This window comes from Cataglyphis hispanica, chromosome 21 (assembly GCF_021464435.1).
Source record: "Cataglyphis hispanica isolate Lineage 1 chromosome 21, ULB_Chis1_1.0, whole genome shotgun sequence".
Lineage (NCBI taxonomy): Eukaryota > Metazoa > Arthropoda > Insecta > Hymenoptera > Formicidae > Cataglyphis > Cataglyphis hispanica.
The window spans coordinates 335,991-356,119 of NC_065974.1; the positions used below are offsets into that span (position 1 = coordinate 335,991).

Genomic DNA, 20,129 nt, shown 5'->3' on the forward strand with positions numbered 1-20,129 from the left:
TATATTATCATAGAAAAATGTAGAAAAATATAGAAGTAATGAAGAGTTATAGAATCTCCATTAACGTGACAACATGTACTAGAATTTTGTTGATATCTTGCCAAAAATCTTGTTCGTATAGCTAGAGGACAAATAAACGGGGTCCGAAAAGGCGAGATAGAGGAAAGAGCGATAATGTGATTAATTATGGCGATTCACTACAGCTTTCCACTGCGGATTCCGATTACACAAGGTGCGTAAGAGAAATTTTTGCACACCTACTCCCGGTACGAAACGCGAGTCAATTCGATTCGCGAATTCTTTGTCAACGCTCGCTTCGTCGCAATATACATATACATATACTTAAAAATGTCTATGAGAATCTATATAAAAAGAAGATGCAAAACACTACACAGGAGATGAATGTAAGAAAAGTGAAAAAAACAGAGATAAAAAAATGTATGCGAATTGAAATTCTGACGATTTTTCGAGCCACGCGCGTATCAATATTAAAAATCAAATTATTTTTCTTCCCCTCAGTTTAATCAGTTGCATTCTCGTTTTATTTTTGTATGATAAATACTTCATTCTGCGTCATATATTTTAGCATCATCATTATTATTATTATTATTCTTGCTTCAATAATAATAGTAATCTCGATGATCGCGATAGTATACTTTATTTACATGATTTTAAACTATTGTACTATATTGCAGAACACACTATATATCGCACAATATATTTGATGAATCTTTCCCTAACTGTAAATATAGTAAAAATAACTAACGTTGTCGCCGCTGAGATACCTTAAAAAGAATGTTGTAACACCGATTTCCTATAACTTCGGTGGTTTTATCCATTTTGGATTTACTCTCCTATGCAATATCTACATATATATATATATGTATATATGAAGCTATATGTTTGTATGGAGAGATATATTTCGGTTATATTTATTTAAATAATCAAACTCACAGATATGAGAGAAATTATTTGCTTATATGTGTCGTTAAAATTATCAAATAAATTTTTGTTTATATCAATGTTAAAAACGCAATATCGAATTTTTGAAAGCCACTGAAATCTACTCCCTTCGTTTTTGTATTAAAACTTGGGCATAGGGAGGATATATCTATATCTATACTTACTATACGGTTGTGGTCGTACTAGCCTTAATCTCTTGCGTTGGAATTCGATAATCGTACACGCTTACCAGAGTTCAATCTAAGGTAAAAAAAATAATTGCATTAAATAAATGGTATGATTTTCGATAAAGAAATAAATTAGCGTACAAATTGACTTATAATAAATTTTTCATTAATCAATAATTGTGTATTGAAAACATAGCTAAACAAAAAAAAATTGCACGCGACGAATCTTTTCAGGCAACTTAATATGTCGTTTCATAACTTCTCGATTATCGAGAATAATTGCCAATCAAAAATTGTTGTTGAAAACACTATCGCTATTATATTATTCTAAGTAATATTGCAACAGATCTCTAATTCGAACGGAAGAGATTAATACGAATTATAATATTTTAATAATATGAAGAATCGATTCAGAAAGAAACAGCATTTTTGAATTATTATACGCCGAAAAAAAGTAGACTGTGTATAGTTGTTTCTTATCGGAGGCAGATTATTTGTGTAAATCTCTCATGTAACTATTCAAACCATATCGACTCGGCCGGCGGCGGCCGAGACCTATTGTACGAATTGCAGATGCAATCAATGTGACTGTGTTAATCGAAGCAAATCGTAAGGAGAAAAAAATCTGTAAAGCGCGTGCCGCGTGAATCGACTGCGATTTCACGCAACACGTGCTTCCGGCAAATGCAAAATAACGTATATACGATACCAGTCGTACACATAACTGTTACCTGACAAACGACTTGTGACTATAATTGGATGCTACTTTGCCATCGTGAAAAGCACAGTAAAATTCATAATCACGGCTGTCAATTCTGCCATGCGAATATATTTTACAAAAAAAGTTGAATTAAAAAATATTGATTGGATTTATTTTGCACTTTTAATTTTAACTTTTCAATTCCACTAAATGAATACAGACAATTTTTTCTTTTATATATTTCTCTGAATTAGATAATTAAATGATTCTATGATAATAAGTAAACATACATACGCTATAATCAATTTCTTTTTATTTCATAACATTGCACACTTAATTATAATGCTAATAGTTTATTTTCCAAAAATAAATTAGAAAAATTATATTTGACTGTTTGTGAAGTATAGACATACAAAATGATAATTAAAGTATTGAAAAGACGAGAAAAAAAATTCTATTTATTCATCTATTTTTAATTTTAATCATCTTAAACAGATTTTGAATCTTAAAAATATGAAATTTTGTAATTTTTGAATTAACTCTTTCTATTGATCTCTTTCATTTAATTAACATATTTTTTTTTCAAGGTATATACGCGTATATACGCGAATGGCCAAGAGAGTAAAATTGCATAAAGACACGTATGTCAAATCAAGTTGCAAGTATCGTCGTGCGTTATTCGATTGCCATCGTCCACAACGATGCTTCCGTATTGGGTGTTAAAAAAAAAAAAAGCGAATTAGCGAACGGTGGTGGCTGCTATTGTGAACAGACAATAAGCAATGAAAAAGTGCAAAACCTTCCCCGCATTCGATACGAAGGACCGATCGATCGTTGTTTCGTTAGGAATGGCAAACGACAAATATTTGACGAATATCGATCGACGATAATGATATATTGTTAAATAATGAAATCGATAGGTTCGCACCGGTTTGAATCTCGATTATATAACGACAAATTTCTTTGTTAGGAAGGTGTTGGACGACGCTTGTCTATGTATTATCGTTATATTATAAGTTGGGCAGCAGCCTCTCGCATTTATCGTAAAGTCACAGTCTATAAGGTACCTATTATATTTAACGTCGTATCGTTATATTGTAGATATCTAACAAGCTGGTGTATGGGTCCGATTTTCTCATGCCTGTGTAATAATCAAGATAAAAAAAGAGATTTAATGACGAGTCTCGTCTTATAGAGAGTATTTCTTACGTTTAAGTATTATGATTATGCGGTTGAAATCAGGAAAGAGATACTCGTGTATGACTAATCCTCTTTTTGGACAAAGACAACTGAATTAACAAACCAAAAAAGGAGAGAGAAAGGGAGGGGGGACCGCATTTGTTTATATATTTTTACATATTATAAAATAATACTAACGCCGGCCCCAAAAATCGCCAATCGAATTTCGCTGTAACGTTGTATTCGAATTGTTGATGCTTTGTGACGCTATTACAACCAAACGACTTCTATATAAGCGTTAAGAGGATAACAGAATAAAAATAGTCTCGAGATATATTATTGATGGATCGTACGAATTAATAATAAGCGAAAGTATTCATGATAGAAAACAATAATAACAAACTCGTTGTAAACTATTTAATGTTTATTCTGACGTCTAAGTGTTTAATGTGTATGTTTATGTGTATGTTTATGAGAAGATATGTTGTGTCGAATAAATATAAGCTGAATGATCTCTAAATTATATTTTTCTTCAATGATTACCATTTTCATGTATCTAATGCTCATTAAATTTGTTGTACAAATACAAAATAATACTTTGAATTTTGTATATTATCACGCCGAGAAATATATCTTCTTGCTGTTTTTCATTTCTTTTTAAATAAATTCATTATATATATATGTATAAAAAGCATATTACATTTAATATTTTATCTTTTTAATTCACAAAATTTTAATATTATTTCAACATTGAATTATAGAAAAGCTAATCGAAAATAGTTGTTCAAATTTACCTAAGTATTTTTAAATCACATTTTTAAATATTTTGAAGCGAAAAATTGGATCGTATCATTATCAAATTAGATTTTTTACATTTCTTACTCGTGTTATACGCGCATATGTACCTTATACAATCTATAATATTATCGAAAATGATGAATTAATTATCTTAATTAATTACTTTATTATCTCACATTATACCTCACAATTATATTATGATACGATGATGATAATCACTTGTTTCTCATCACATATTTGTTATAATTTTAAATTACCAAGAATAAATATTGCTTGCGTAGTATGAAAAATGCTAGGAAAACTATCAGTTTGATATTATGCACAGATCGTATCATGCGTAGATTACCGTTATGTATTACATCGATAATGAAAAAACATGTCCGTCGTAAGAATTCCTCACGACTATATATATAAGTATTATTAAGATTATTATAAAACTAAATTATCAAGAATAAATATTGCTCGCAGGTAAACGTGCAATATTACGAGCACCGAAAAATTTAATATTCGAATTATTTTCGATATTTTAAACTCATATATTGCATTTCAAATTTTTTTACGTACTGAACATTTACCGCCTTTTTCTCTGAAATACGCCGACAAACATACAGCCATTCAATCTGCGGATAGTTTACCTCTCATAACGCACCTTGCACAGTACATTTCTTTATCCTTCTTCCGCGTTTTCTGTTTATGCTATAAAATAATTATGTGAGACGTAAATATAAAGATAAGGATGTAAAAGAAACGTTCAGCGAGAGAAAATGCAACAGTAACTATATAAAATTTTCAATCTGCAGTGATCTACAGGCATGATGAACAAATATCTAGATACGATGCGACTTGAAAATAGAAAGTATCTAAACCTAGCGACGCCTAGTGTATTTGGTAATATTAGTTCTATTCTTGATTTTTGTGCTTATATTCCCTAGATTTATCTGCGTTTGAAAAAAGACGTTGGAGAAAACGAAAAATCTCAGTAAAATACAAGAAAGACAGTTAATCTAATGTTGAATATTTCATTGGGATCGAGCTACTTGTATATTATATTTTTATCGCTTAAATAATTTTGATATTCTGAATATTTCCATTATTATAATAAGAGACATATAAAAAAATAGACATATAAAAAATAAACATAAACGCCTATCTTTTGCGATGAAGGGGAATATACTTCGTCTATGTATTTTATATATATATATATATATATATATATATATATATATATGATAAAAACATTTTTTTAAATAAATAAATACCTTTAATTATGATTATTATTTTTGGCACAAAATAATTTTTATAATAGATCTTTCCTCAGATAAGTCCGTATCGATGTTTCTTCTTAAGTCCATCCGTATCACAGACTGAATGTATTAAAGAATGTATTAAAAGATTGAAATTTGATAAAATGAAAAAAAGAACTTTTAGCTTCTTTGTTCTGATTTTTCAATCAAATTCCAATTTTTAATCTTCACTCTTCAATGCGTCGTCCGATACGCGCGCTTCTTGCGAGAGAACTGACAAAAGAATTAAATAACCTAGTCGGTAAAAAAGGTATGCGATTTTGTCGATCTAGTGACTTTATCGGAAACGACAGCGCGAATGTGAGGATCGCCCAAAATCGCGGGAAACGCGTCCTGCTCCAGGGAGCTCCGCGAGGTTTGCCCAAAATTCGTTATTATTACAATAATTGGGACGTACAAGAGGACGGAAACTAGGATTTCATGGTGGTTTTTGTGGTGCAGAAACTGACATTCGTTCCCCGGACGAGATAGATTCAGTCGTTCGTTAAAGAGAGAGTAACTCTCGACGCTCCAAGGCAGCCGCTGATGCCAGCGATAGTGGAAATTGTTTTCAACGCGTAAGCCTCTGCTGCTGGCGTTTCATGACTCTCGTAGGCGACCGTCGTTAGAAAAATCGATGCATTTCCATGATTCGTAATATTCAGACTATAAGAATTTGAAAATGCTATATTGATAATATAGTTATGAATACCATTAGCCAAGTCGAGGCCAACAAGGCGTCCACAGTGTCCACACTAGCCGAGTCTGCCGAGAATGTTGGAGCTCCGAACGAGGATGTGTGTAACGGTCGAGATGGCCCGAACGATAATTACAATGGCAGTTTACTTAGCAGAAGTCGTTATGGTAGAATGATAAAACCCAAGCCTTCCACGAATAATGTTGCTAACTCTTTACAGGTATGTGCTGTATATTTTATGTATATCTTACAAACTCGATAAGGCATTTGTAATGCTGATGTCGATTTTTTTGATGATTATATATTCTTGTATCAATCAAAAAATCCAAGGGATATACACATACTAGTGTAAAATATGTGTTAAATATATAATCTAATGTATTCTTTTATATTCTTACTAATATTATTTTCTGAATTTAAAGTTTTTTTTATAGATATTGTATAGTTTTTAGTTCTTAAAAATAATTACATTGCTTTTTTTGAATTTGAAGCTTTATCTGTAATCATGCAATAATATAATATTTATTACTCTTGTGTGATTTTACAGAATTTGAAGATTTCTAAGTCACGTAGACAACAGAATTCCATGAATAATAGTAGCGACAGTATAGATGAGATTAATATAACTAATACCGTAACTAATATAGATGAAGTCAATGACTCTTCTACTGTTTCAAGTAGTACAGAAGAGGACTTATCTTCAAAAGTATCGAGTCCTACCATTGAATGCCAATGGGTACTAGGACAGTTAGCATGGGCCAGAGTTGGCAATTTTCCATTTTGGCCTTGCGTTGTAACACTTGATCCAGTTTCAATGATATATCACAAATTGAAAGGTATATTTCCACAGTTTTCATGTATTTCATTAATCACTAAATTGTAACACATTTGGAAAAAATGGCATTTCAGAAATATGTATAATGCATAATTGTAGAAATTAAATTATATTTTTATAAATTTAAATATTCATAATTAAAAATTTATTTTATATAAATTTAAAATTTTATAATCTAAATATCATTTATTATAGATATATTTTTAGAAAGAAAATTTATTGATAGGCATATAAATTATTGAATAACTCTTCTTTATTATTTCTTTCTTGGCATAGTTACAACCAGGTCAAATATCATGATGGTACATGTTCAATATTTTGGAGACAAGGGACGTCATAGCTGGGTTTCGGCAAATTGTATGATGCAATTTACGAATCTTGCTGACTTCATAAAACTATCAGACTCATTGACAGCAGAAACAAAAAAAAAGGATGCTAGATATGCTGCTGCTTTTGTAGTAAAACAGGGAATAAAATCAAAATGGGAAAATGCTGTTGACGAAGCTATGCAAGTGCAACCAATGACAATTGAAGAAAGAGCCGAAGCTTTTGCTCCAAAAATAAAAATTTCAAGGTCTAAAGATGCAAAGTCATCTACTGTCAATGAAAAGGATAAAAACAATAAGAGAAAATATTCGACTGATGATCAGAATGGGCCTGATGCCAAACGCGCCAAGCAGGATAATGTAATATTAAAAATTGTTTACATACATAATATAAATTTGATCTTGTTTTTGTTGTATATAAAAGACCGCATTTTTATTTTTATAGATATATAATGTAGAAAAGTCGGAAGTATCAAAATTGCGTAAATCGGAAGTATCGAAATCAAAAAATTCGCGAACTGTAAATGGTAAAATTGATTTGAAACTGAATTCGGATTCTTTACCCTCATCTCCTTCAAGTCATAAAAGTTCTCACGACAATACAAAAGTCGACAAAAATGAAGAAGACGAAGATGGTATATTTGAAGTTTATTACGAACGAAATAGAGATTTGTTGGAGGATGAATATCCAAACGCATCAGAACTTGATATTAAAAAATATTTGCGAAAAACTTGGGATAGTATGGATGCAGCTTTTCGAAAAAAGTATCGATCATATATGACACGTGATAGTTCGCATTCGAAAGAAAGTACACCAGATCATGAAGACCTCGAGACATCGATCGAGACTGATACAAGTACGAGAGAAAGTAAAAAGAGAAGTAAGCTTGACAAAGAAGAAAGTTCTGTTTCAGAAACTAAACGTGGTAGACCATATAATCTCTTTAAAGGTATGAAGCAAGAGAAAGTTTGTCAGATTTGTGAGAAGACAGGCAAATTAACGAGATGTAAAGGACCTTGTTATTCTTATTTTCATTTGTCTTGTGTAAAACCTGGCGAATCTAGTCCAGAGCACTCTGTTGACGAGAACACATCGGACGACAGAATACTTGACGATTTAAATATAATTAAGAAAAGTATTAATAGTGAACATGAAAATCATGGTAATTATAATAATTAATAAAATGCAATATGTATTATATTAGTAAAAAAAAATTTTTTTTACATAACTTTTACATTAATAAGATAAGAAAAGACGAATAGTTTTTTTTTAATAAATTTAACATATGCCATACATTTAATAATATTAATTTAATAATAAAATAATTTAATTTTTTACATTAATAATATTTTAATTCAGGTAAAAACGAGGAGCAAGAAGATGAAACATTCAAGTGTATCGATTGTTTGTCTGGAGTAGCACCCGCTTGTTTCATATGCAATGAAAGGGAAGGAGACAGAATAAGGTGCATTGTAGCAGCCTGTGGAAAGCATTATCATTCCAAATGTTTGAACTCGTGGCCTCAGGTAAAACTTTATATTTTACTATATCATATATTATATTATATTAAATTTATATCGTTTTTTTTAATAATTTTTTTTTAACAATGATGATAAACGTTTGCATTTTACTTAGTCGCATTGGCAAGGAGGACGTTTGACGTGTCCATATCATGTATGTCACACATGCAGTTCTGATAATCCTCAAGACAATCATTCGCGTGCTCCGAATGAAAAGATCGCGAGATGCGTCCGTTGCCCCTCGTCTTATCATGCTTCTACATTGTGTCTACCTGCTGGTTCAGTGATTCTCACAGGCAGTCAAATTGTATGCCCAAAGCATTACAAAGCACGATATCCTCCATTGAATGCAGCGTGGTGCTTTCTGTGTACGCGAGGCGGAAGCCTCATTTGTTGCGACACATGTCCGACTTCTTTTCATGTGGAATGTCTTGGTAACTTTTTACAAATTGAAATCTCTCACAAACTTATTTAGTTAATATCAAATACATATATATGTAATAATAAATAAATTATTCTTGTATCGGAACAAATTTAGGTATAAATGCGCCTGACGGTGGGTTTATCTGTGAAGATTGTGAGACAGGGAGACTACCCTTATATGGAGAAGTTGTGTGGGTGAAACTCGGTCATTATCGATGGTGGCCATCGCGTATATGTTATCCACAGGAAATTCCTGAAAATGTAGAGGCTATCCCTCACAATCCCGGTAAATTTTGCGTAATGTTTTTGGGGTCTAATGATTATTATTGGGTGCATAGGTAAATAGAAATATTTTTTCTTACACACAAAATATATCTACATTATTGTGATAAATGTCCATATTTTTCTACTTCGATCATCTCTTTCAGAGGCCGAGCTTTTTTATATCAAGATGGTGACGCAAATATAAAACCACCTATAGGGAAAAAGACGACTGTAATGGACGATACATATCGACTAGCTCTACAAGAAGCCAATAAAATACATCAGCAATTAAAGGCAGAGCGATCCATGACTAAGGAACCAAAAGGACTGAAACCGCCTCCATATGTAAAATTAAAAGTACGGTTTATACCAGATTTTATATATATAATATCTTTATATATCTTTTTCATTTAATAATTTATTATTGTTTATTTAAAATTTGAGTATTTTGATAAAAGTGAAAAATGATATATGTGTATACAATTTATTATTAACATGTTATAATCTGATAAGAGACTGCAGTGAGATGGTGGAAGTCTTAATGAAAATAGGTGTATGACAGGTCAATAAACCAGTGGGTAACGTCAAACCAGTCGAAGTCGAGAGCATCGTGGCATGCGAGTGTGACCCTAATTGGGACAATCCTTGCGCACCGGGTACAGATTGTTTGAATCGCATACTGTTGGTGGAATGCAGTTCTGGAATCTGCCCAGCTGGAAACAAATGCATGAACCAATCGTTCGTGCGGCGTCAATATCCAGCAATGGAGCCATTTCACACCGTGGGCCGCGGTTGGGGTTTGAGAACTTTGGAGGATATTAAAGCAGGACAATTTGTCATCGAGTACGTGGGAGAAGTTATAGATGAAGCTGAGTATAAACGGAGATTGCATCAGAAGAAAGAACTAAAAAATGAGAATTTCTATTTTCTAACGATCGATAATAATCGAACGATCGACGCGGAACCGAAGGGAAATCTCAGCCGATTTATGAGTTAGTATATACGCCATGTTGCGAAACTATATTTTGTATATCCCGAAAATAATTATGTTATTATTTACAGATCATTCCTGCGCACCAAACTGCGAAACGCAAAAGTGGACAGTGAACGGAGACACGCGTATCGGTCTATTTGCTCTGCGCGACATAGAATCCGGTGAAGAGCTGACGTTTAATTACAATTTAGCATCCGATGGAGAAACGCGGAAAGTTTGTCTTTGCGGTGCACCGAATTGTAGCGGCTTTATCGGTTTGAAGGCGCAAAAACAACAGTTACCTACAGCACAATCGAAGAAAGTTGATAAATCGAAACGATACAAAAGGTATATGTTGCACATTTAATCCTTATCATCTTATCATGATTCTTATTATATATTATATATCACGAATTTTGTTGATTTTAGATCAAGAAAGTTTATGTGTTGGCGATGTGGGCAAGAAATATCGGATCTGAGCAATTCTATAATTTGCTCGCAAAGAACTTGTAACAAAAAATATCACGCAACATGCGTCTTAATTGATGATGCAGAATTGAAATTTAGTTGTCCTTGGCACCATTGTGTAGAATGCGGACGTCGAACGTCCGCGCACTGTTCCTTCTGCAGCACTGCCTTCTGTCAAGGTAATAAAATGATGTTGACGTATATTTGCAGCATACATAGACTGTCCTAAAACCAGCAGATGTGTTTTCAGTATAGATTTCTTGACCAACTTGAAATCAATTTTTCCTGAATGAAAATGTCGAGACATCTATATTTAGTGACTGTTTAAATAATTAACTTATAGAAAAGAAAACGACATGAGCAATTTTTTAATGAATTTCAAATGAATTTTACTTTAACAACATTTTAATTTCAAACATTAACTGACTCTAGAATATATATATATATATATATATATATATATATATATATATATATATATTAAAATTGACAAAATGCAATAAATTATAATTTCATTCGGCGGATAATTTTGCTGAAGAAAAACGATTTCTCAACTTGGTTAAAAAAGATATTGGTTATAAGGACATTTTATTTATATATAATATATATTGCAAAAATTGATATTAATATTAATAAATGTCATTATTATCTGTGCTTAGTCCATCTTGATGGTAATTTATTCGAACGAGACAGCGAGAAAGGTGGCGTCGTATGTAAGGTACACGAAAACGCGGATGTACAGAAATCTATCGAGGACGAGAAGGAATATTCAGATAATGATAACGAGACAGATAAAGAATACTTATCGACAAGTTCTGATAGTCCGATCGTAATGGAAAAAATTACGACGCGTGAACCATCACCAAGAGTTTCTATTGTAGAGGTGAGATGAAACCTTGCTCCCTATTTGTGTCATTAGTCAAAAATCGTTGTAATAGATGAATAATTTCGCAAATCTTATTTGCATATCAATACAGCTTCGCGTAGAGGTATTTTGTACGTTTGCGATGCAATTAGCGTTTTGTATCCTTAATTTGTACATCTCTGTATTATTTGCGCACAACTGAATTGACTGCATATTTCTTTGGTGGTGGTAGAGCATGAGAGAAAAATTTATGTATCAAAGAATTTATTCAAAATCAGTGATACAATTTATAAAATTAAAGTGTTTTGATAGAGGCTAAATAAGACTAAACAAGTGAATGCGTTTGTAATTTGCCAAAGGAACTACGATCTTATTTACTTCGTTATGAAAATTTGCGTTATTTTATAAATATATTTGCACAAAAATATGAATCTAAATTATAATTTGAACATAAAAGTCATAATTGATATGTAAAGAATACATAAATAACGAGGGATAAGATATTCTTTTATACAAACATTTTAATTGCATTATGCAATATATCAAAATTTTTATTCGCGGCTGTTCTATACATACATAAGGAAAGCAACAATTATTGTTATAATGTTGTAACATAATGACAGTTATGCTGTAAAATTGGAAAGAAGCACATATGTTTTGAAAAAACAAAGAGAAACAGAAGAAATATCTGAAATCTTTTATTTTTAATTATTTTTCATTGTCCCCATCATCCCATATTCCTTCAAATTGGCAATATAGTTTATTTGATTAAAAAAAAAATTAATTTAATTTTATATTTGTGAATGAGAATTTTTACACTGTATACTAGATGTGGATTTCTTACAAATGGTAGTAGTTGTAAGTGAATGTAAATGTGTATATATATATATATATATATATATATATATATATATATATATATATATATATATAGTATAACTAGTTAATATTCATATATTTTTCATTCCATATTTTTATATTTATGCATTTAATAAGAAATAAGTTTATTTATTATATTTTTCTATTTGCTTAAGACATGGTGAGTAATAGTGTTTAATTTTTAAAAAGTACTTTGATTATGCGAATCTTAAACTTATCTTAATCTTAACTATACTAATATCTCATATGCATCCAGATATATTTAATCGCGAATTATTACTCAAGTGACAATTCTTAAATGCTTTCTTTACTTATTTTATTTATTTGTAATATATATAGAACACTGTTTTAATTTAATTAATTTTTTTATTATGTATTAAGCAAAAATGTTTCAGAAATCGATTTTTTTTCTAACTCAAATTTAATCATTTGAGTGATTGTTTCTTATGAGTTGATAATTTGAAATTATATTATGATCTACGTCCTTTAAAATAAAAAAAAGAGAGAAAATGATTATTTAATCGAGACACTTCCGTGTGTCTAATACAAATATATTTTTTTCTCTCTCTCTCTATCATCTATTATTTAAAAATTTATATATCTTTTTTAATATATATTTTTACTCAAATATCTATTTTTAAAATATTGCATTTTTTGCAAAGATCATTTTAAACAATAATATGCCTCGTAGGTTCATCTAAGCAGTGAAGAGAGCGAAGAATCTCAGAAGGAAGAGGAAGAAAGCAATCTCGAGACTAATTTTGTGTCGTATGATAAAAATTCAAGGACAATGAAGAAGAAAACATATAAATCGCAACGGGAAGAAAGTCAAGCAAAGGAGTTAAGTAATCTTACATCTAGTCAATTGGAAGCTATAATTGGTGGTAGCTTGTGTGAATAAGAATCTTCGGTCATTCAATGATACTTCATTATTCATATAATAAAATTCGTGCTCTCTCACTCTCCAATATCTTATCATATATATAATATATATTATTGTAATATATTATAATAATATGTTATAATATATATTATTTATGGGTTTCTTAATATACATATAATATGTTATAATATTATATGTCTAATATATAATTATATACACACACATAACTATATATAATTATATAAAATATTAAAAACTATACGTAGAGTATCACAGTAACATAATCCATTACATAATATAATCTCGAAAACAAATAGAAAAATATTTGATAATTATAATTTTTTTTATATTGCAAATATGTTATTTATTATGTTATAAAATTTTACACGATAACTAGTGCCTTAATGAGAGAGAAAGAGAGGGGGGAGGGGGAATAAGCAAACTTTTCCAACCCAATCATGTTTATCATTTTCTATTGACTCTTCAGATTTGCAATAAATATCTCCACTGCCTCACATTTTGTAAAATGTTTTGTGGGATAAATTAATGATATGTTTATGTAGAAAAAAAAAGAATAATAATTATTTTGTAATAAGTTTACACAAGTGGACAAGACACATAATTGATCTTTATAATATTTGACTTTTAATTCTTTAGATGACAAAATGCATTTAATTCATTGAAATAGCATTATATATAAAATAAGTTCTACATTCTTACGTTTCTTAAATGTAGAAACAAGATATGAATGCAAAAAGTAGATTATTATCAGAATCGCAAAACTTTATAATTTTTAAGAAATTGTACAGATACATGTCTAATTACTAAAATACTTATTAATTATTTATCATGAAAAAACTTTGAATTAACTTGGTGAAAGAACATTTTGAGAAAATCGAAAGAATATAGATTAACCGAGTCATAAGTCGATATGTTGAATTATACAGTTTTAAGATTTGAATATATGTATACGCCAAAAAATTTATTACGTATACATATATGTAATTGTAATATGTATCATGCTTCCGTATAAATACAATAAGCAGTACGTAAATATTATAGGATTCTCTATATTATTCTCACAATGGAAATAAAGCATCCTGCTTAATCATATTTTCTGTGTTATAATCATTATAGTAAGATGGTAAGAGCCAATCCATAATCATTAATAAATTATGATTATTATTGTAATTTGACGTTGAATTAGATAATGATATGTACATATTATTACCTAAAGATTATTTCGAATTTTCTTGTAAAAATATAAACATTATTTATAAAACGGAAAACTGAAAAATTACTGCACTTTATTGACTAAAAATTATTTTCACATGTGAAATGTGTTATATATAATTGCAAGCTTATTCATTTAAAGATATTATATAGCAATATTACGTGTTGACACTACTATGATACAGAGTTATAAAATATTAAAATATAATAAATTGATTTAATAGATATTTCGTTTTTATGCTGCTAAATTTGAAAAGATATAGCTCTGTTTGTTCTTCTCATTGAAATTCTTCAAATAGCGATTACATGGAGTATATTATCAGTAAGAAATACAATAAGGCTTTATTTTATACACAAGTATAGAGTAATTAAATATATAATCATTTTCATATTTTCTGTTATGATAAACTATTAAACGCATTGCATGTGATATATAATAAAGATTTATAAATATATTTATAAATAAAAGAATAGATAAAGAGAATAATCCTAAAATAGTATTTTGTAATTTTTCTAAATTAATTTTTCTAAATAACGTATAATTATAATAAATAATATTAACTTGTGTTAATGTGATATATATCTATCTATATAAGAAATGTTAAAATGTACATTATTTGTGTTATAATTTTTCTCTAGCTTGCATAATTAGCTTATTAATGTATTAATAATTAGAGTATATATATATATATATATATATATATATATATATATATTATATATAGATTCTTAAATTACAGAGCATTCTACATATCCATGTATATATATATATATATATATATATATATATATATATATATATATATCAGGTGTAATACAAATACAGGTATTAAACTCTTTGCTCACCACCATAGTTTTGGTAAAGTTTTGGACTTTCTTGCATAGAGGAAGTGGTACTTCTCGGACTTGGTAAATTCGCTTCCGAGTCCGAAGCAGTCGATATAGTTTCTTCCAAAAATGTCATATTCTTTCGTAATACTGGTGCGATGAAATTTTGACCCGTCGAAAGATCCCTTTTCGGTACTTGTGTCTAATAGAATTGATCAACAATTAAATAAAATAATTAATATATTCCTAAAAAAGAGGACTCACTAAAATTTAAAATTTTTTTTTCTTTTTTTTCTACCTGGTTTATTATTTTTTAATCATTTTGATATGTATAAATTGTAAAGTATATTATATAAAATTTGAACTTCAAGATTTAAATCTAAAATTTTTTTTTTTTTTATATTGATTGTTCAATAATTCGTTCGAAAATGTTCAACAGAATCCTCCCATAAAACTATTTCGAGCTACATATATTATAATAATTTAATACTCTTAATATTTTATATATCTTTATATATAATACCTTAGGTTTCGATAACGGCAACGCAGCACCAGTTACCAGACCTAAAATGGTTGCACAGAGACCGCTGAGTTGTACTGCGGCTAATGGGGACAGACCTCCTCGCACCAAGCCTAAGGCCAAAAGAGCAGCTTGCGCTAAAACTGGTGCAGCTCCTGCAGCACCAACTGCCGCTCCAGCTAGTTGACCACCACCAATACTTGGTCCATAAGCAAAGCATAAATTATGCCTGTCCACCTGTCCATCAAAAGTTAATATTTTTATTTAAAAAAATATATAAATCTAAAACATCAGAAAATGATTTCAAAATTGCATAGTGCCAAGTCAAACATACCAAGTGTTTAACTACAAGGTAGAGTAGACCAAAGGGAGTGATTAACGGACACGCCAGGCTATAGACAGTTGTCATAGTAAAGACCAAGAGTAACCATGCATAATGAGCTCCCAGCGGGAACTCCCATAGAACTGCTTTTCTAACATGTATCCTTTCCGCTCGACTGCGAGCTATACAGAGTCTGAAGGTATACAGTGCGAGTTCCGGAAATCTAACCAATTCTAATCCACTCCCGAGCAAGGCGGCAGTTATTACATAATTTACAAAAAGAGCTCCCTACAAATTTTATATTTCTGATACAGATTTGTGTAAAATTAAATATTTAAAAAAAAAACAAAAAATTTTACTTATTAAAATATTTATAATATTTTTCATTTATAAAAATGTGGATACACATACATACATGAACACGCACATACACTCTTGTCTCTCACCTGATCTGGCAAAAATACACATTCCCATTTTGCTGTGTTATTTCGCTCCTTTAAAGTCCATTCTAGGAATGCTTCTGCACTGGTTAATCCTAGGCTAGGTAATATAAGCACCATCAGTAGCAAAAGTAACAATGTTTTTCTCATAATGGTACGATTTAAGCTGCTTCTGGTCCAATGTCTTACAAGTGATTCGCACCTCGCAACTAATGCAGGCATTAAAGCAGCTACACTGACTAAGAGTACAGTAGGCAGAAAGGATGAAACCACTGTGCTCAAATTCATAATCTCTCCAGTAATCGGTAATTTATTGACAGTTGTTACTATGACCTAAAATAAAAAAAGCAACTTCATATATATATATATATATTCTTTCTAAAAAAAATTTTGTTATTTATTATGTTAAAATATTTTATATATCTTGTATTTCTTTATTATGTATCTTTCTTTTTAATTTGTATAATTTTTATTGCAAAATGTGCTCTTGCTGAAAAAAATTGACTTACAGCTGGTGTAGTAAGGAAAAATAATATTAACCCCAAAGCGAAATTTATTAATACAGCATTTAGATACCAGCATGGCCTGGGGATACTTAGGTTTTCCCAAAATATATCTGATGGCATTGGAGCATAATCTACGATCCATTTTATATTCGGCGAGGACCTCAACTGTTTGCGCATAGTTTTAGCTGCACCAGGTGTTCCTGTTGATTATATTTATCGTAAATTTTCTTATTCTATTTATAAAATAAAAAAAATGCATTATATATATTAAATGAAATACCTAAAGTTATAAAAGCTACTCCAAGAGGTTTACTAAGTACTACTTTCTTTTCTTCTTCAATCAATGCTGTTAATCGTATTTCTTCATTAGTATAAAATTCTTGAGCATCCACTTGCTGCAAATTCAAATTTTCAAGTGTTAAAAATAATAATAATATGCGCGATATATAGCTGTGTGTGTGTTTACTACACAATAAAATAATCGTCTTTATATTTTATATATTTATAATTTTATTGATTTTACACTTACCTTTTTGCAGCAAGTTCCAAGAACTTGACCACATGGATGAGGATACATTTTCAAAGGTTCTCTCTTCTTAGCATAACTCTCGCAATATAAGCGCGCTTGCTCCGCGCAATCTCTTTCTGCATCCAATTTTGAAAGACGCTGTATATCATGAGCTAATGTAATGTCCTCCACTGTTAAAGTGGGAAATGCTTCTCTGGAAGTATTGTCAATTTAAAGAATATCCACATGATAATTATATCAATGAAAATTTATAATACAAGAAGATTCTCCTTCGTATGCAAATATATACATATATACATACTTAAAATATTCTGTAAGATTTTCAACAGTACATTGATGTTTTGGTATATCTGTAATCAATAATGTTCTTGCTGCAAATTCTCCAGTAGGCCTGGTATCTCGTACCTGTTTCCATATACAAAAATTCTCATACATAACTTTATATATACAGGGTGTCCTGCAAAGATCGTGCCAACGCTCGTGAGCGGGTAGAGGACAGTAAACTGAACAGAAAAGTCCTTTACCATTTTGCAATTCTCGCAATAATTATTAAAATATTAATTAAAAAGTATTAGCAAATGAGCACGCGTTTCGCGCGGCTATCGCGCGGCTAGACCATGAGATGTACGCTCTAGGCGTGCCAGAGTTGCCGTACGACACTATGAAGCTCGGCGCTGTCACGCCTAAAGCGTACGTCCCATGGTCTAACCGCGCGAAACGCGTGCTTATTCACCAATACCTTTTAATTAACATTTCAATAATTATTGCGAAAATTGCAAAATGGTAAAGGACTTTCCTGTTCAGTTTACTGTCCTCTACCCGCTCACGAGCGTTGGCACAATCTTTGCAGGACACCCTGTATATGATAAAATACAAATGTCATAACATTCATATGTTTCAATTATATTTTTTTATAAAAAAAACAAAACATGTTATAAAACAGATAATAGAAGAGTTTGAAATAATAATTACTGTAATACCTGCTTCAAACAACGTCTCATAACAAATCCACCAACTGGTAGATAAGATAAGAGCAATACCGTGTAGACCCAAATCCAATTAGAGGAGGGATCTAGATTTGATAATGTTGTATGACTAAATGTTGTACTGTTTCCTGGTTGCATGGTCCCATGAAAGTTTATGGGCAGAGCTATACACAACGATACAATAAGCATCATAATGGTTAATATGATTAAGCAACGCTCGAACAAAATATACAATAACCCATCAGGGCCTGCACGTTGTAATAATTCATTGTCGCTGCAAATGTAAAAGAATATTATAAATTATATTGTAGATATATTCTGAAACATAATTGCTACATAAATAAAAAATTTTATATATGTTGAGAATACTAACGTAATCTTGAAAGCAGTAATAATCCACGAGAAAAATCCTCTATCCAATTGAGAGAGTTGAGAATTGACAGAAGCTTCTATACACAAAGGATCAGTGTCTCTATTTTCATTAACACCATAGAACAGCTCCATCCATCTATTATCAGACTTATGTAATAATGCAAGGCGTCCATAGTTCCAAGCTTTCTTACGTAATAAGCCAAATAAAGTAACTAAAATCTTAAATAACATAATGTTATATTAAATATCAATTTAATATGTGTCATATACTAAACTACATAGTATCTTTTATTCATGTGTCATTAACTAATTATTATTTGACAATATATATTCCAAGTAATGAAGTAAAATCTTACCACAAATCCTATTACATTCAACAACAAGTTCTCAGGTATTCCTGCGTAGACATCTGTGATTATTGTTCTATTATTTCGGGGAAATGGAATGCATGTCTCTCGGGATGGAGTATCATGCCCAGATATGTTGCTGTAATATATATCGAACAATATTATTACAATATTTATATATACAAATATTTTTAACAAATAGTAATATGATTGGAAATATATTGAATTCCACTAGAACACGACACAATTTATAATCTTATTTACATATGCTAAAAAAGATTGTTTGAGTACTATTACTCAAACAAGGCATGAATTGTGTGTTTATCATTTACACTTATGTGCGCACAGATTATACGCTTCGATAAACAAATATATAATACAGATGGAAGTATGTTATGCTCTGACAGAAAGAAAATATGACAAAATCTAATGTCGCATTACCTTCACGCATTGCTTTTGCTCGAACGAGAAATTATCGAGATGTACATACAAACAAAATAAGATCGCATTAATTGCGATACAAAAAGATAACGAACGCGATAAGAGAACAGCTAATTTGAGGAAACATCGCGCAATAAATGATGTAAAAGAAAAACACACATACGATTATGACATTAATAATTCTATCACTTACTTTTCTGGGTAGTAATCCATGGTCAATCGAGATGTGCTAGAATCAGTATGTCGTTAAACAAATACGAAAGAGCATGTTAGCGAACATGTGTCAATTTGACACATCGTATGCTGGGTCATACTGAGCTGAGTGCTGTCAGTCAGACACAAGTGCGCGCTCTCCTCGCGAAAGTAACCTAACCTAACCCT

The 20,129-nt window shown here is 30.5% G+C and overlaps 2 protein-coding genes and 1 long non-coding RNA gene across 4 annotated transcripts in view; 1 reads left to right on the top strand and 2 right to left on the bottom strand.

Annotated features, from left to right (window-relative positions):
- The window catches only part of LOC126857414 (uncharacterized), a 30,289-nt gene extending 25,710 nt beyond the window's left edge, over positions 1–4,579 (bottom strand). The window contains exons 1-2 of one of the 2 annotated variants that reach the window (XR_007688495.1): positions 4,443–4,579; positions 1,128–1,203 (exon numbers count right to left, since the gene is read on the bottom strand). This is a non-coding gene — a long non-coding RNA (uncharacterized LOC126857414). Of the gene's footprint in view, positions 1–1,127; positions 3,524–4,442 lie in introns of those variants that run through there. The other variant, XR_007688494.1, reaches the window with a different exon arrangement.
- Positions 4,580–5,422: 843 nt separating this feature from the next.
- LOC126857385 (histone-lysine N-methyltransferase NSD2) lies at positions 5,423–14,337 on the top strand. Its single transcript, XM_050606752.1, has 14 exons — positions 5,423–5,668; positions 5,809–6,007; positions 6,335–6,623; positions 6,899–7,308; positions 7,394–8,111; positions 8,309–8,475; positions 8,585–8,903; positions 9,008–9,230; positions 9,321–9,513; positions 9,719–10,148; positions 10,219–10,477; positions 10,559–10,776; positions 11,257–11,480; positions 13,033–14,337. The coding sequence occupies exons 1-14, from the start codon at positions 5,637–5,639 to the stop codon at positions 13,240–13,242; spliced, it is 3,891 nt and encodes a 1,296-aa protein (XP_050462709.1). The 5' UTR covers positions 5,423–5,636; the 3' UTR covers positions 13,243–14,337.
- Positions 13,847–20,110, bottom strand: LOC126857388 (calcium permeable stress-gated cation channel 1). Its single transcript, XM_050606760.1, has 12 exons — positions 19,942–20,110; positions 19,317–19,446; positions 18,962–19,179; positions 18,583–18,862; positions 17,904–18,007; positions 17,603–17,795; positions 17,354–17,468; positions 17,077–17,273; positions 16,574–16,900; positions 16,140–16,415; positions 15,809–16,042; positions 13,847–15,487 (listed from the first exon to the last, which is right to left on the bottom strand). The coding sequence occupies exons 1-12, from the start codon at positions 19,959–19,961 to the stop codon at positions 15,287–15,289; spliced, it is 2,295 nt and encodes a 764-aa protein (XP_050462717.1). The 5' UTR covers positions 19,962–20,110; the 3' UTR covers positions 13,847–15,286.
- Between the last annotated feature and the right edge of the window lie 19 nt (positions 20,111–20,129).